Source organism: Malaclemys terrapin, chromosome 1 (genome assembly GCF_027887155.1).
Source record: "Malaclemys terrapin pileata isolate rMalTer1 chromosome 1, rMalTer1.hap1, whole genome shotgun sequence".
Classification (NCBI taxonomy): domain Eukaryota; kingdom Metazoa; phylum Chordata; order Testudines; family Emydidae; genus Malaclemys; species Malaclemys terrapin.
This window is the reverse complement of record NC_071505.1, coordinates 82,912,491-82,930,324: the sequence shown is the minus strand read 5'-3', so window position 1 is coordinate 82,930,324 and position 17,834 is coordinate 82,912,491. Positions and strand designations below refer to the sequence as shown.

Genomic DNA, 17,834 nt, shown 5'->3' with positions numbered 1-17,834 from the left:
TAATTTGCTTGGCAGTTTCCTAACGTCCAAAGGCAACTCTGGCATGTCCAAAAGAGACTTTTAAGAGAACCCTCCCTCAGATGGCTAAAGGAAAAATGATTCTGTGGCCCAGCTATACTTCTGAGCTGCAGTGTCAAGGATACTTGTGAATGCTGATTTTAGGGGCAAATTGCCAGGAGCTATTTCCAAATCTCAAAATATAAATGCACAAAAATGTAGGTGAGCAAATGTGAGGATGAGGGGTCTTTGAAAATTTGACACTTACTGGCTGTAATATGGAAGTTAAAAATAAAATCAACTAAATGTGCCTCTCTGATTCAGTCCAGTTCCCTCTTACTCTCAGACTGGATCTTTGCTAACAGCTTTCATAGGGGTAAATTTAGCTACTAGCCATGGTATTGCAGAACCCATTAAGCTGTGGGAACTGGGTCTCCAAACTGCAGCTCTTAGGAAAAAATGGAGGAAATGTTGGCTAAAGTGTAACGTACTGGACCAGATTCTTCCCCGGCCTAAGGCTGTACAATTCCATTGACTTCAGCAGAGTTGAATCCATGTATGTCACTGGTAAATTTAGCCCATTGAGTGCATGAGACCAGAAGAGTGTAGGGTACTTTATTTCCCCCTAAGGGGGTTGAGAAATTCCATAAATATCCTCTGCATCGAGTAAGAAAATAGCATGTTCGGATGCATGTGTCAAGTGTAAAATACCTGACAGCCTTCAGGAGAAAGGTATGTGAGCCTCAGTGAGCACTGCTGAAAACTATGCTATTAAAAGTACTGGAGTCTATTGCCTGCAGCTAGTTATGCAGTTTGTGGAGAGGATTTTTAATCTTACTTTCTATAATTATATTTGTTTGGGGAAGAAGGGGCGGAGAGGGGGTTATTTTATTTGTTTTGGCGTTGTTGGATTTGGGGGAGTTTTTTGCAAAGATTCTGGAACCACAGTCAGTACTATAAATTGACTGCCAATATTAAAGGCTGACTTAATATGTTAAAACTGCAGTTCAGGTACGTCAAACCTTGGAATTTCTGGAAACCATAAAAACGTCATCAGGTCAGAATCAAAGATATGTGCATAATAAGAAGTGTTCTAAGGCAAAGCATGGCTGAGCTCTAAGTAGTGCCTTTCTTTGTATTGCCTCCACAGCAGGAAAGAGAAAACCCTTGGCTGGTTGAAAATGTTCTGCCTAAACTGTTTTTGACTGAAATTTGCGGTTTTGGCTAAATGAAAATTTTCACTTTCTGTGAAAAATTGTGATTTTTTTTTGGTCAAAAAAAGAATGCCTGAAAACTGAAATATTTAGCTTTGGAAATGATACTGTGGTGCCTAAAGGAGTTGCCATTTGGTTGACTCATAGCCCCATTCTCCTGTATGGGCTGGGCTCCCTGGCTGGACTATATTTCCCATGATGCACCACAGCTAGGGACTCCCATGATGTACAGCCTCCCCTCTCTCAGAAGACTATAATGCATCATGAGAGATGTGCTTTGACCAGGGAGCCCCAGCCTATATTGGAGAATGAGAGCATGAGGCATCCAAATGACAGCTCCCTTGAGGCACCCCAGCAGGGCCGGCTCCAGGCACCAGCTTACCAAGCAGGTGCTTGGGGCAGCCACTTCGGAGAGGGGCGGCACGTCCAGCTGTTCGGCGGCAATTCGGCAGACGGTCCCTCACTCCTGCTCGGAGCGAAGGACCTCCCGCCGAATTGCTGCCGCAGATCACGATCGCGGCTTTTTTTTTGGTTTTGTTTTGGTTTTTTTGTTTGGCTGCTTGGGGCGGCCAAAACCCTGGAGCCAGCCCTGCACCCCAGCCAGGTGTTTCCAGATCAAATTATTTTGGTTTTCACCCTAAATTTTTTGGTATTTGAATTTGCACCCAAAAAAAAAAAAACCACCTGAACAAAAAATCCCCTATTTAAAACTTTTTCAACCCTCTGTATGTTGGATGGCAGAGACAGCAAAAGAAGGCCTAGATTACAGGTGGAAAAACGTGTTAAAGGGGAGAAAAGTTCCAAACCCTTCCCATGTAGAGTTTCCTCCAATTTTTTTAATTCTGGAATGTGGGATTTGTCTCTCTCTCCACTTGTCCCAACTGCCCCCTCTCTTTCCCCAAGAAGAAAAACAATGTCATCTTGCTCTCTAATAATACCTGTGGCTGCCGTATTGACCCACTCTGAAAGAGACACATCCAGCTCTTTCCACGCAAATGGAGAGCAGCTGCAATGTGTTAAGCAGGGATGAGGAAAATGGAAGAAGAGTGAAGAGGACCCCTTCCTTGATCAATAATGACGAGTCTTTTCAGTTTTCAGGCCCCAAAGCTTACACAAACTCAGAAAAATCCATGTTTAAGGGTCTATACAAGAGCCGGACGGTGTTTGTATACAACCCGACCCTTCGTTATCAGTGCCCTCATTTTTTATTCAGCATTTCAAAATAGCCACTTTGTTTTTAAATGCCAGAAAAGAACTAAATTTTACCCATCACTCATTTAAATTAAAATGACTTTTTCAAACCTTCTTGGAGCAAGAGAATCATGAGCAGTTGTGTTAGGATTCCTTTTTATAGAATATACAATAATGATCCAAGTCCTGATTCAACAAGGTACTTTGGTGCAAACTTTAAAGTTAGGCATGTGCTTAAGTGCCTTGCTGAATTGGGGCCCTAGAGTTATAAGCTGACTGACGTAGTACTTTTCACTTTTGGCAAAACATAACACAAAACAAAGCTAGCTTGACTAATTATAATACAACAAAAGTTAAAGTCTTGTCATTTTTAGAGGGAATTCCTCAGGTCAAGTTCATACAAGTAAGGAGAATAAAGTCCAGAAATAACATCATTATTATTAGAACCTCTAAAGGTTTGGCATGTGTCTCACACTATGTCAAGCAAAAGTGTTACTTTATTGTCAGGTCACATTTCATGTAATGATTGGAAAATTTCTGTGCTGTGCCAGTCCAGTAACTCTGGGTAAACTTTCAGTAATGTAGCAAACATATTTCCTCTGGTAACTATGTCAACCTACTACTCCTCGCTCCCCAGTAGTGTAAAATAATAAGCACATCCAGTTCAGCCATCTGTTGGGTGAACTAATTTGTTTGCTCTGCATTCATATGTAGCATTGCTAGCTTTCCATCAGCAATACACTTACATGATGTACCTGCTTTGTACTGCAGTGTGTTCCTGCCACCCAGTTGGATCGGCCATGCTTCCTTTCAGCACTAATACCTTCTGTGATCCCAGCAACGGTGACTGCCCCTGCAAACCTGGAGTGGCAGGTCCTCAGTGTGACCAGTGTATGGTGGGATACTGGGGCTTTGGAGAGTATGGCTGCAGACCGTGTGACTGTGCCGGAAGCTGTGACCCACTCACTGGTGACTGCATCAGCAGGTGAGTGGACAGACATGCTATTTCTCTAGACTCACAAATGCAATTAGATCATAGACCTTCATATCCCAGATATGTTCAATAAGTGTTGATTATTTTAGATAGACTTTATTGTTTGGATTGGTACTAACAAAAACCTGATGATACACACAGTTTATAAATGGATACTGGGCCAGATTGCCTTCCTCCTATGGAGAAACCTATTGGAGAGAGTCAGAGAAGACTAAAAGCTCCATGTGATTACCTGGCACAGTTTCCTGCCAAAGATTTCATGGCTTTTGATGGGAGGGCTTTTGCTGTCTGCAGGGTTAGCAGGGGACAATACCTTCCAAGCCTTCAGATCTAGAGGATCCACAGGGAAGGAGCCATCTAGATACATGGAAGCAGGAGCTATCTGCCTGGATGGCTGCCCCGCTGTGTTTCTCTACTGGCCCAACTATCCCCTTGTGACAGCAGGGCAGTAGCTGGAGCTGTGTGGCCACTGTCTGAGTTGCCCTGCAACTGCTCTGTAGCAGTCCCAGAGGGGAGCCAGAGAGAGTTAGTAGAGCAGGTCTGAACATGGGCGGTGCTGTAAAACTCAGCCAATCCTCGACTCACTGGTGCCCCTCCAGTGTCCCCTCTTCCTGTGCCCATATGGAGCACAGAGCCCGTGGCTGGCCAGCAAATAGTTTCCATGGAGCCCAGGAGGAAATCCGTCCACCCTGATGTGCATATGCACAGGGGATGCACTGGCCCTACCATATTTATCTTTATTATATTGTAGGGCCTCAGAGTTCAGCCAGTCACACTTTTATATGATATGGAAGCAGGATCTTGGGTTAGTAATATGTTTAAGTTATTAACAATAATATGTCAGGAGAATGGCCCATTTTATTATAGTATCATGGGTCATGACTAAGGCTAAGATTTTGTTACGGATATTTTTAGTAAAAGTCAGGGACAGGTCACAGGCAAAAAAGAAAAATTCACAAAAGCCGTGACCTGTCCCTGACTTTTACTAAAAATATCCATGACAAAATGGGGATCTGGATCCCCATACCTCCTGAAGGGGGGGCAGCTGCACAGGGGCTAGGAGCCACCTGCAGCAGCTGGGGACTGTGGGGTACCTCCACCACCCGCAGCTCTGGGGGCTGCAGCGGCCAGGAGCTTGGGGGTTCCCCCGCCACCCACACTGCCGGGAGCTCGGAGGTTCCCCAGCCACCGCCGCTGGAGAGCTCAAGGGTTCCCCAGCCACCCCTGCCACCCAGGATCTCATGGGTTCCCCTGCCATCCCCAAGGGTTCCTTGGCCCGCAGCGGCTGGGAGCTTGGGGTTTCCCCACCACCCACAGCAGCCGGGGGCTGCAGGGTTCCCCCACCGCCTGCGGTGGCCAGGAGCTGCGGGATACTCTGCCGCCTGCTGTCAGTGGCTGGCGGGAAACCCTGCAGCTCCCCACCACTGAGGTCACAGAGGTTGCTGGAAGCAGGGCTGGCTCCAGGGTTTTGGCCGCCCCAAGCAGCCAAACAAACAAACAAAAAAAAGCCGCGATCGCGATCTGCGGCGGCAATTCGGCGGGAGATCCTTCGCTCCGAGCAAGAGTGAGGGACTGTCCGCCGAATTGCCGCCGAACAGCTGGACGTGCCGCCCCTCTCCAAAGTGGCCACCCCAAGCACCTGCTTGGTAAGCTGGTGCCTGGAGCCTAGACCTCCGTGACTAAATCGTAGCCTTAGTCATGACATATAGCCTCACCTTCCTGACATCTGGGTATTTGGTGCTGGTATTTTCAGGTTTTTACAATTTGCGGGGAAGTGGGGGTTTCCATGCATTTGAAGAAAGATTGAAGGGCTCAGTCCTGCTACCATTGAAGTTAATCACAAATGTCTCATTGACTTAAATGGACCAATGTCAAGCCCTAATTTATTGGATGCTAGAGAAGAACATATTTTAAATCTAACCATCTCAGGAGGCCTAGGTTATCAATTACCATCTCTAGGCCAGGCTGGCTGGTGTCTTCCTGGTGGGTTTTGCCCACATGCTCAGGGTCTAACTAATCACCATATTTGGGGTCGAGAAGGAATTTTCCCATGGGTCAGATTGGCAGAGACTCTGGGTTTTTTTACCTTCCTGTGCAGCATGGGGCACAGGTCACTTGCAGCTTTAACGTAGTGTAAACAGTGGAGTCTCTGTAACTTAAAGTCTTTAAATCAGGATTTGAGGACTTCAGTAACTCAGCCAGATTTTATGGGACTAATGCAGGAGTGGATGGGTGAGGTTCTGTGACCTGCGATGTGCAGGAGGTCAGACTGGATGATCATGATGGTTCCTTCTGACCTTAAAGTCTGTGAGTCTCTGAGCTGTACAAACAGATCCTTCTATGGACATTGTATATTCTCTGAGATTATATATCACATACAAATTCCTAAAATATATTTTATACCAAACATGGATCCGTAACACAAATCTGGGAGTTTACAATGATCAAGCTGTTCACTGTCTAAAACTATTCAGTTTTGTGTGTTTTACAATACCAATAAATCTGGAGAAACTTCATGGTAAATTCCTGAAAAATGGACTATTGATTGTAAGTGTGATAATTTTCTTGAATGTGTGGTATTTTCTACTGATTCCATAAGAAACAACTCACCGTTTTCCTTTTATTACAACAGTGCGGACATAGTCTGGCATCACGAAATTCCTGATTTCCGCTCTGTGTTTAACGAGAGTGAGCCAGCTTGGGGATGGGAGGACGAACAAGGATTCTCTGCTCTCCGGCATTCAGGTGAGATAGCTGATTCAAACATATTTCTCATCTCCCCTCCTGTTACTAAGAGATTGTTCCTAATGAACAAGAAAAGGGTCTTTTAAAGTGATTTGTGAAAATGCAACAGAGCGTTGCTTTGGATTAATGCCTTAGCAATGGTGGTAGCGAGGAATGTAATGTCCAACGTTCAGTACTGTTCAGCTACCAAAAACAAAAAAGCCTAAGGAACATTGAAAGACTGACTTCGACCCACATACACAAGGATATCTAAAGTCTAGGCAGACAGTCCCATCTTAAAATCTGATCCCAGTGAGCAGGGGTTGATAGCTTGAATATCTGCCTGGGTTTTCATCCTGAGCTCTGAATTCCTGGGCTTTTGCTCATTTACATCAGAATACTTTTAAATGCTCTTTTCTTTTACTTTGTTTTTAATAAGCTCCTTTATGTGATATTTGCCCAGTGCTGTTATATTCTGTTGGGTAAATTGATGATAATGTTATTTAAAGAGTGTGATGTTGCCCAGATGAATTAGATATGTAATTAGGGAATTTCTAAAACAAGAGTGACAACACCATAATTTTCTCAGACTATCATATCAAGTTTGGAAGCTGTTGTGGTTGATGACATGGTTACAGAGTATCTCATAGTCCAGCCATGATTTCAACTGGAGAAGTTTTTTTCCACTTGTCCTCCTAAAAAGTATTGTGTAACTTTGCTGGACCATATGATTATTAGTAGGCAGTGTGGCCTGATTGTGCATCTCCTCTGTTGGTGAGCGCTTTCTCACATGACTAATCTTAATGACTTCAGTGCAACTACTCGTGTGAGTGAGCATTCACCAGGAGAAGGTTTCCACAACTAGGGCCTTTGTGTTTTGCAGATTGACAGTACACCTGCTTTCTAAAGTCATTCCATCTTATCAAGTCAGTGCAAGTGCCACTTTCTGCATGTGCACTAAATTGCATGATAAAAATTCTGACTACACATTAAGTGGGGAGAAAAAACCCTAGTGTCTGTCCATTTTTTATTTCAAGAGCACAATAGCAATTAATTGGCAAAATACAGAATAACCATCTGCAACATTTCATTTTAAGCAAATTTTGACTTGTACAAATGCAAAGATAGAATCAGAAAAGACTCGCTTCTTATTTTAGTACTGTAATTCAAAATAGAAAGGGTTTTTTTCCCCCCTCCCATCAGAGTTTGTGCAAAAACTACTTCCTTTTGGGCTAAGATCTTGTGAACCTGGAGCCCAATTTTCTAGCTGACCTCCTGAAATCCAATTTTCAGCTGACCTCCTGAAGATAGGGGGTTGGGCCTTGACCAAGCAAAATAATTAAGCACTGTGCTTGACTTTGAGCATGTGATCAAGTGTAGTTGACGTCGACATGGAACTACACACAGGCATAAAATTAAGCTCCTGCTTAAGTGCATTGCTGGCTCGGGCTTAAAATGAAAACCCTGGCAAACAAATGGCAGCGCTATAAGACTGTAGTGCAGAGGGGCATACTACAGAACATTGTGAGCTATATTGGGAAAGTCCTTGGGCTCAGGTCCCTTTGCACCACTCCTATGGCACGATTGGGGTGGACAACTGGTGGATCTCCCCAACTGAGCATTCCTTTGGCACAGGGGAATCCTTGTGTGGCACAGAGTCAGGGCTGGTGGGAGGTTGGAGAGTTTATATTATTAAAAGCTAAAAGTTGGAAGATTCCAATTTTAAAATAAATAAACTTGACATCTAATTAAAGGTGGCTTGTATGTTCTGAAAGACGAGCTTGTGCTTCAGTTACATGAGTGCTTTTCAAAACTGGGGAGATGGGCATGCACTAGGGCAGGGGTCAGCAACCTTTGGCACACCCGCGGCATGTCAAGGAAATCCACTGGTGGGCCGGGACAGTTTGTTTACCTGCAGTGTCTGCAGATTTGGCTGATCATGGCTCCCACTGGCCGCGGTTTGCCATTCCAGGCCAATGGGGGCTGCGGGAAGTGGCACGGGCCAAGGGATGTGCTGACCACCACTTCTCGCAGCCCCATTGGCCTGGAACGGCAAACCACGGCCAGTGGGAGCTGCGATCAGCCGAACCTGTGGACGCTGCAGGTAAACAAACCGTCCTGGCCCGCCAGTGGATCTCCCTGACATGCCGCATGCCAAAGGTTGCGATCCCTGCACTAGGGAAACGGATGTTCAGTTATGTCTCACCTGGTGTCCTGTGGTGTTTTCAAACCTCGTTATGGGCAGAGTTGCACTAATAAAAATACAAGTAACAATTTGCCCATGCGGTTTGCCTGGGTCTGGCACTTGGTTACCAATGCTTGCAGCTCTTGCGTTCTCGTTCCCTGTGCAAGGTTACAAATGGTGGTGGTGTGCTGTTCTTTTAAGATGTGCCTCATGTCTGCTGGGAAGTGATGGAGCCCTCAAAATCCTCTCACACAAATCACTGAATAGGCAGTCACTGGGTAATGACTTTGTTGGCCTGATTCTCCTCTCACTTACTCAACTATGAAGCAAAGTCATTCAAGGGAGGTCAGTGGAGTTACACTATGTAAGGCTAGTGTGAGAGAAGGACAAGGGATGAAATCCAGGCCACAGCAAAGTTAATAGCAGAACTCTTCCTAACATCAGTGGGGCAAGGATTTCACCCCAGACCCTGTCTCTACCTACTCGGGCTGATCTAAATGAGCAGTACTGGAGTGAAAGGCTCTATATCCCATTAGTTACCCCCGATCCAGTCCATCCCCTCCCTTTGCTGAACATTTCAATCTTTTGAGTACCATCCATGAGACACTTTTGGTTTGGTTTGTTTCCACAGGTAAATGTGAATGCAAAGAACAAGTTTTAGGGAATCCCAAGGTCTTCTGTGGAATGAAATACACATATGGTGAGTTACAAGACGGACACATTCTTGTTGGGTTGGGTTATTGTTAGCACATAAAGGGCAGTTTGAGAAGTCTGTGAAAGAGTGTAAGAACAGCAGAGCTGGTGCTTACCCCATAAAATGGATTAAAACAGCAAAAGCTGAAGAAAGGAGGTAATAAAGTTTATATCGCTTATTGCAACTTACAGGAAAAGCCAAGTATCAGAGGTGGATTCCCATGAACACTCACTAGGCACATCACTTGGCAGACACCCAGTTTGTGTTCTGTGTTCTGATTATACCCAAGATAATTTTCAAGGAGCAATTATAAAGAAAATTACTTATTTATTTACACATTTGGAACTCTACCCTGCATGTCTTCCATGCCCAAGACACCCTTGATTTTCAGTGGGAGGACTGGGTGCACAAGAAATGCAGGACAGGACCTTTATTTGATGCAAGTTGCCACAGTATTTAGGCAATGTGCAAAATATATAATTATGAAAACACAGACACACACACAGACACACACACACACACACACACACCCCTATATACACTACGCATAATGGCCAAGCATAATCAAGTGTCCTGCTCTATTATCCACCCACTAACCACTAGAAAACCCCCTTGGCTGGAGGACCAATACTAAAAGGAAGACCTTGTCCAAAAGGTCCACCCTGCACCATTGCCTAGAGGCCACCAGCTCTGAGCTCTGATAACTCACAAGAGCGAGTGATTTCCCTGGGCACAGACCATTCACTGAGAAGACTCTTCCGCCAGCCCTTAAGAGTTCACTCCTAAGGACTGGCACCCTGTCAACAAGAGCTCACCAGTTGGAATGGAGTGATGTTAGAGCGTTTGCATATTGAGACTTAAAGGAGTAAGGGGAAAACTTTGCCTATGGTGAGCTGTGCAGCTGTATGCCAGTGAACTGTCTCCTTTATACCGTGCAGGGGAAGGAATTCTTTGTATAACACCCTCTTCATTTCATGAGCTTTCAAACTTTTTTGCACCTGCTCTGTCTCGTGCTAGAGTTTAAAATGCATTGAGAGATAATCCATGCCATTACAGACTGCGCAGTGACCCACAAAGAGAAGTTCAAGGGGCCGCATGTCATTGAAATATGGCCCTGGCTTAGCGGTATTAGAAAAAAATCCATCTCTGCTTTGCTTTGCTTCCTGACTGCGATAGTGACAGTGTTTAATCTAGCAAAAGATAAGAAATAAAAGCAAAAAAACAACTTCATAAATCTTATCTGAAGTGCACTCAGGCCTCCCACCCTTTCATTACTCAGTGTTGCAGGGTGTCAGCTAAATTACAGAGCCCACAGCTGAATTGTAGGGTTCATCATATGCGTGAAGTGAGGGGCTGCAGTGTAGAAGAGTCGTCGTCTTATACTTTTTAATATGGATTCTAAATAAAGCAACATCAGAAGAAGCTATTAAATACTATCACTGCTCTCCTAGGGGTCATTTCTGCAGCAGCCTGCGTAGCATGGCAGCAGGACTGTGCGTCCACATTGCAGCTGTAGGGGTAATTTTCAGCCCGGGTAGATGTACATGAGCTGGCTTTGATCAATCTAGTTCCCTGAAAATAGCAATGTAGGAGTAGCCACAGCCGCGTGGGCACAGGATGGGTGAGCTGCCCAAGTGCCATCCCGACTGAGACCCTAGATATGTACTCAGGCGTCCAGCCCAACCCACCACCTGCACTACCATGGCTACACTGCTATTTTTAGTGCGCTAGCTCAATCAGAGGTAGTGCGGGTATGTCTACCCGGGCTGGGAATCACGCCTCCAGAACCAGCAGAGATTTACCCAGCAGGTTTTGTTCACAACACCAAGTGCAGAAAGCAAAACTGGTCCACAGGTATGGAAACATCGCTCTGCATCGTACAGCTGGCACACATCCATCCCAATGAACGCTGAGAAAAGATCTGCTGTGAGAAGAAAGTGGGGGTGACTCTGGGCATTGGCGAGCCCAAATGCCAGCGGACAGTGGCCCTCATGTTTTAGTTTAGTTACTCGGGCATGTGCAGGAGTATCGGCAGCTAGAGATGAGCGGGATTGTGGGGGAAGGGGGTGGACGGTGCTGTTCAGGTGCCTGTCATTCTATTTCGTGTGCCTTGACCAAGGTTTGCAATAGCAAGAGCCTAAAGTTTGGTTCCTGAAAGTATATTGAAGCTGAAAAAGCAGCAGTTCCCACTGACCTCCATGGCAGCAGGGGGGTGCTGAGCATTTTGAAAGTCAGGCCACTCAGCATCTCCTTACCCTGTGGTCTTTAGGATGGGCGGGCATCTGGCACAGTTACTGTTCAAATAAAACTAACCCGGCGTTCTCTCCAGCAACTGCGAAGTATTGATTTCTGCATGTCACTAGTCTGACAGCAAGGCTCGCAGGGTACCTCTATACTACAGTGGCAGGATGTGATTGCCGCTCAGGTGCACAAACCCGAGCCCGCTTTAATCTAGCTAGCTCAAGTCCCGGAGCAGTGAAATTAAGGCAACATTCGCCTTGATGAGGACTAGCCCTGCGAGAACTGCTGAGGGATCTGGGCGGGCTTGCACAGCCCCAGCTGAAACCCATGCTGCTCCAGCTTCACTGCTCCAGCTGCTATCCAAGCTAGCGAGATTAAAGCTGCAATCACACCCTGCGACTGCAGTGTAGACGTACCCACACAGGCTCAGCCTAAAAATGGAAACTCTCAGGCTAATTCTGCAATGTATATTCACCTTAGCTGTGTTACTCAACACTGCATTAGAAAGAGAGGTGGGTGTGACCATTTTATCTATTGCTGCTTTTGAAATTGTGCCTTCCCAGTGGTGAAAGCAAAGATTTTATCAGCTCACGACAAAGGCTCCCATGCAGAAGTAAACGTGAAGATCAAGAAAGTGTTGAAATCAACAAAGTTTAAGATTCTGCGAGGAAAGCGAACTCTCTACCCGGAATCCTGGACTAACAGAGGCTGCACTTGTCCAATTCTTAATCCTGGTAGGTATTTGGCTTGGACTCTGTGAAAAGTAGGCCCCCATCAAGTTTATACTGATTTCTTCCTCGTTCCTCCACCCCATCCTCCAGTGCATTTAATTTATAGTCCTGCACTAAGACACTGGATTTTAGTCCATCATTTAAACTCCAAGTGGAGTCTCAGTGGAATACTTTTATTTGGTATAGAAAATCCTTATTCATGTCACATGTTGTGAAGAGTGAAACTGCTATTTGTAAAGCAGAATTACAGTAGTACAGCTTTACATTGCTAATCCACCAGTCACTCACTGCTCTCACTGCTGAAAGCAGCTGCACGTAGAGCCAGGCACCTACAAGATAGAGTTCTTTTCAAATCTAATTTTGCTTTAGATCCATAATAACATGTTCAAGTTTTCAGTTCTAGATATGGTCAAATTATTGTTCTGCTGTTATAACCTTCTCTCAAAGGCGCCCACACTTAGAATGCCTTCTTCATAAGTAGTGTTGAATTAATTTAGACTAAAATGACACGGAAGCAGCTCTTTCTTTGGAGGTGGGTGGGAAGCTTTAGCTTCAACATCTTTGCTCATTAGCTTTCAATGAACAGGTGTTTAGGTTTCAAATGAAGTGTAATCAAGGCTGATAAAACAATGCATGCTGGAATCAAGAAATTCAGAGGCAGAATTTTTCAGTAGAGAGAAACTAAAATCCACCTAAACTATCTTTTTTACTATTCTAGACAAGCGATCAGCTAACAACTAGGGAAACATTTTCTTTTTAGAGCGGTAGCCATGTTAATCTGTATCAGCAAAAACAACGAGGAGTCCTTGTGGCACCTTAGAGACTAACAAATTTATTTGGGCATAAGCTTTCATTGGCTAGAGCTCACTTCATCAAATGCATGAAGTGAAAAATACAGGAGCAGGTATAAATACATGAAAGGATGGGGGTTGCTTTACCAAGTGTGAGGTCAGTCTAACGAGATAAATCATTTAACAGCAGGATACCAAGGGAGGAAAAATAACTTTTGAAGTGGTAAGAGAGTGGCCCATTACAGACAGTTGACAAGAAGGTGTGAGTAACAGTAGGGAGAAATTAGTAATGGGGAAATTAAGTTTAGGTTTTGTAATGACCCAACCACTCCCAGTCTTTATTCAGACCTAATCTGATGGTGTCCAGTTTGCAAATTAATTCCAGTTCTGCAGCTTCATGCTGGAGTCTGTTTTTGAAATTTTTTTGTTGAAGAATTGCCATTTTTAGATCTGTTATTGAGTGACCAGAGAGATTGAAGGGTTCTCCTACTGGTTTTTGAATGTTATGATTCCTGGTGTCAAATTTGTGTCCATTTATTCTTTTGCATAGAGACTGTCCGGTCCCTACTGTTACTCACACCTTCTTGTCAACTGTCTGTAACGGGCCACTCTCTTACCACTTCAAAAGTTATTTTTCCTCCCTTGGTATCCTGCTGTTAATTGTAGCATTTATCTCATTAGACTGACCTAACACTTGGTAAAGCAATCCCCATCCTTTCATGTATTTATACCTGCTCCTGTATTTTTCACTTCATGCATCCAATGAAGTGGGTTCTAGCCCATGAAAGCTTATGCCCAAATAAATTTGTTAGTCTCTAAGGTGCCACAAGGACTCCTCATTGTTTTTTCTTTTTACAATGTTTGCATATAATTTCCGGGATTACCTGAACAAAATGTAGATTCCAATACTGAGGATTCCTTTACACATTTAGCAATAGGAAGATTTTTCACTGAGTGAGAAGAAGGTCATCTGCAAGATTATTACTTTAAGACATCAGATCACTCAAAAAGGTTACCATTGTGGAGACTTTTGCAATCTTTTGTCGTCGTCAGAAATATTGCTCAGTGTTTGGCCTCGAATCTAACATACAGAAGGTAGGATAGATGTGCTTAGGAATTCTTTCTAATATACTTCCCATGGTACAGGGGATAGGGTGAATCAGCATCCCTATGCTTAAGTTTATTATTTAAGTACATAAGACCTTGGATCATCGCAAAAATCCTTAAACATTTTAATGCAATAGATACAGGTTCTTAATGTTTCCATATGCAAAGCAAAGGCAAACAGGAAAGGCCAGATTCTTATCTCAGCTCTACTGGTATAAAGCTGAAGAAACTCCATTAGGGCTGAAGAACAAAGAATATTATAGTTCAGATCCTCAGCTGGTGTATAACAGTGAAAATCTATTGACTTCAGTGAAACTTTACTAATTTACCCCAGCAGAGGATCTAACTCTGTATTTCACCACGTTAAAGGCCAACCACAGAGTGAATCAATATAGCTGCTACTCAGACAGCTAAGAAGAGTCGGAGATGCGGTGTCTGGGGCAAATATTCAAAAACATGCATTTGGTACACATCAATTGTACATTTATGTAAATGTACAAATTGCTCTTACCTATGTTAGTTTTCAGTAGGTGAAGCTTAGTAGCAATTACATTGCTGCATGCTGAAGAACTGAGAAACATCTGCTCACACTGGGGATGTGGTCTGTCATGGAGAACCGTTAGAAATATAGCTCTGACACCTCTGATAGCACATTCACTTCAGCTACGCTTGTGCCCCTTTTGTGTTCAACTTTATGGGAGCATTTGAGAATTTTCCTATCAGAAATGTTTGTGAAAAGCAAAATGGAAACTGCGCTTTAATTTTGCACACACACGTATTTGTATATACTTCCAATCAGGGAACAGAGCCAATTCTATGACTTATGTGGCCAATTACAAGCAACAAAGCTCAGATTTTCAGTTTGTGACCCTGATCCACCACTGTCCTACTCCAGTTTTATGCAAGTGTAAATCTGGAGTAACACAATGACAAACCATCCAATATTGGGTGAATTGTTTGCAATCCATCCATACCGTAAAAACACTTTTTAAAATTAATTGAATGAGTTCAAGTAAGGAAAAAATTGAAGGAAATAGTGATATACTCAGAAATATTCCCTGAGCAGGAAAGGAGTCTAAGGCTCTGATTCTTCAATGAGATAGCATGAGAAGACCCTGTACCAACACAGAACTCTGCTGCAGGTAGGATCTGCTTCCATGGAGCTCATCACTGGATCAAGGCTTTTATTTGTAGTCTTGTGATAGCTGATGTTTTTCTTAATGCCCCAGCTCCTGGAGTCCTGTGATTGCAAAAGAATCTCAGCTTTCAATTAAAAAATACACCTCTACCCCAATATAACGCTGTCCTCGGGAGCCAAAAAATCTTACCGCATTATAGGTGAAATCGCGTTATATCAAACTTGCTTTGATCCGCCGGAGTGCGCAGCCCCCCCGGAGCACTGCTTTACTGTGTTATATTCGCATTCATGTTATATCGGGCCGCATTATATCGGGGTAGAGGTGTGGTAAGTTTCTAGCCCTCGTGGTCATGAAGAAAAGCTTGAAAGCATGAACCAAGTGTACTGTTCACACCCAAAATCTAGATGGCAAGTAAAAAAGAACCAGATTTAATTAATTAATTTTTGGCCAGTTGTCAGTAATGTATCTGTAAGTTAAATGGCCCATTTACTCTTCTCTTTAGCATAGGAACTATAACCTTCAGAGCAATAAAAACCATGAACAGCGGGACAAAAAGTCAAAGCAGAAATGATTTTCTCACACATAACTTCTCAGATAACAACATCTCCTAAAACATGAAAGAGATCAAAGAGCAAAATAGTGTAAAAATATCATGTTTTCATTCTGTCCCAGCAATACAGAGCAGCGGCTTGGATCTTAGAGTTTCCAGCCAGAAAATGTAAAAACACTCATCAAATCGCACCACCCTGTTGCTCAGATGATAAGCTCGCTGAGTTCCTACAAGGAATATTTCCAACACACACACAAAAGTGAACTAAGAAGACAGTAAACACAAAAGATTTAAGTGTCTCAATCACCTTCAAGGAAACAGACTCCACTTCCTAATCACAGCTCTGCCAAACATAGGAAAAGAACAGAGAGTTCCTCACAACTGAAAGCAAGGAATTTGAGATGAAATTCACAACCCTGAAGAACAGAATGAGACATCTAAGGAAGCTTTTTCGTTTTATTTTTGCACTTCCATAACGACAGCTCAGCAGCTTTTTAAAAAAAGCAAGTCTTACAACATCAACTGCTAATTAAAAAAAACTTGCTCCCATACTCAGAGCTTCATTCATGCCAAGCTGCCTCCTGTAGGGAGATTTTATGATCCTTTGAAAAATGATGTTTCTAACAGAAATGTTGATAGAGCCATCAGGAGCACCGCCAGCTTTTCTGCCGCCCTAGGCGGTGGAAGGTCCTGCCCCGAAATGCCACCCCCCCACGGAGGCGGCGGAAGGTCCCGCTGCCAAAATACCGCCGCAGTCGCTGCCCTCCAAATTGTAGTGCCCTAGGCGACCACCTAGGTCGCCTAATGGGTTGCACCGGCCCTGAGAGCCATAGTGAGTGCTCTGCAAATTAGGGTGACCAGACATCAAATGTGAAAAATCGGGACTGGGGTGGGGGGTAATAGGCACCTATATAAGAAAAAGACCCAAAAATCAGGACTGTCCCTATAAAATCACGACATCTGGTCACCCTACTGCAAATAGTCATACTGTAATATGTATCCTGTGTTTACCTTACAGAAAGATGACTGTGTGTGCCCAAAAACTCAGATGTAACAGATAGTAAATTGTATCAAATTATATAAATATCTGTATCCCCTTTACTTGTGGAGTTGATACTTTTAAAATAGCCTTCCCCTGTTAAAAAAATACTACCTACATCGGGCTGAATCCTCAGCTGTGCCTAGGGAGTTATAGGAGGCAAAGATGGCTCTAAACCAGCTTTCTCGTGTCCAGATGGTGAGGCTAGCTGGGATAAGTTAGAGCAGCCACACCCCTGACATGCTGCCTTTGGAACACTCCCTACGATGCTCGGGGGAGCCAGAAGAGTCTGGTGCAGAGCCCACTATGCCATCTTTACACTAGCCGTGGCTGTCCATTACTCTGTGTTTGTACAGCCCCTGGCACAATGGGGTCCTGAGCTTGGCTGGGGCCTGTGGGTGCTATCATAATATAAATAATAATCATCATCACCATTCCCTGACTCCAGGGGAATCCTCAGCTGCTCATCTAGGACAGCTTTCAGATTCCTGTGTGCCCTCAGGATCTGACCCAGTGTTTCTTCACATAACTTGCAGCCTTATATGAAACATCTAGGGCCTCATTCTGCCCCCCACTGGCCCTGACTCAACAAGGTACTCAGAAAGCATGTGCCTAACCTGAAGCATGTGAGTCATCGCACTGACTTCAATGGGACTGCTCCCATGTGTAAAGTCAGACACGTGCTTAAGCACCTTCTTGAATCAGTGCCAGTAATCTGATATAAATTAAGCAATTCCCTGCAGTGAACAGAGTTACACCTGTGTAAAATCAGGTGAGTTCAGAATCAGGCCTGTGGCATCAAAAGCATGTGATGTACCAGGATTCTGTGTCACTGCTTTTCACTGGATTGTGGAAGCATCTAGAATTCAGGCAAGATTTTTGAAGGATGCTGCTAACATATCTCTGAAATATCTGGGTGAGGCAGAATTTAATGAAGCACGTTTTGGTTTGAATGCAAGCCCTCAGGCACCCTCCAGGTGCTCATTCCAGTTCTTCTAATAGCCCCATTGCCTCATTGGAGTGTCTCATAGCTAATTGTGTTCCTACAGGCATTTAACCTGCAGCTGTAGATTTCCATGACAGGATAGGAAAACATATGGAACTTGCCTTACTGATCTTCAGCAGATCCAGTATTTTTAAATATCTAAAACCCATTAGATAAATTCAGTATTGGTGAGAATAACTGCTTTGCTAGGTTACATTATTCTAATCTGTTTACATTATGAGCCTTAATTCA

The 17,834-nt window shown here is 43.9% G+C and overlaps 1 protein-coding gene across 3 annotated transcripts in view; it reads left to right on the top strand.

The window, feature by feature from the left end:
* The window catches only part of NTN4 (netrin 4), a 125,843-nt gene that overhangs the window by 92,438 nt on the left and 15,571 nt on the right, over positions 1-17,834 (top strand). For all 3 annotated transcript variants that reach the window (XM_054028397.1, XM_054028387.1, XM_054028405.1), the window contains 4 exons: positions 3,174-3,387; positions 6,029-6,141; positions 8,937-9,005; positions 11,804-11,974. In XM_054028397.1, coding sequence (XP_053884372.1) covers positions 3,174-3,387; positions 6,029-6,141; positions 8,937-9,005; positions 11,804-11,974 — 567 coding nt within the window. The remainder of the gene's footprint in view (positions 1-3,173; positions 3,388-6,028; positions 6,142-8,936; positions 9,006-11,803; positions 11,975-17,834) is intronic.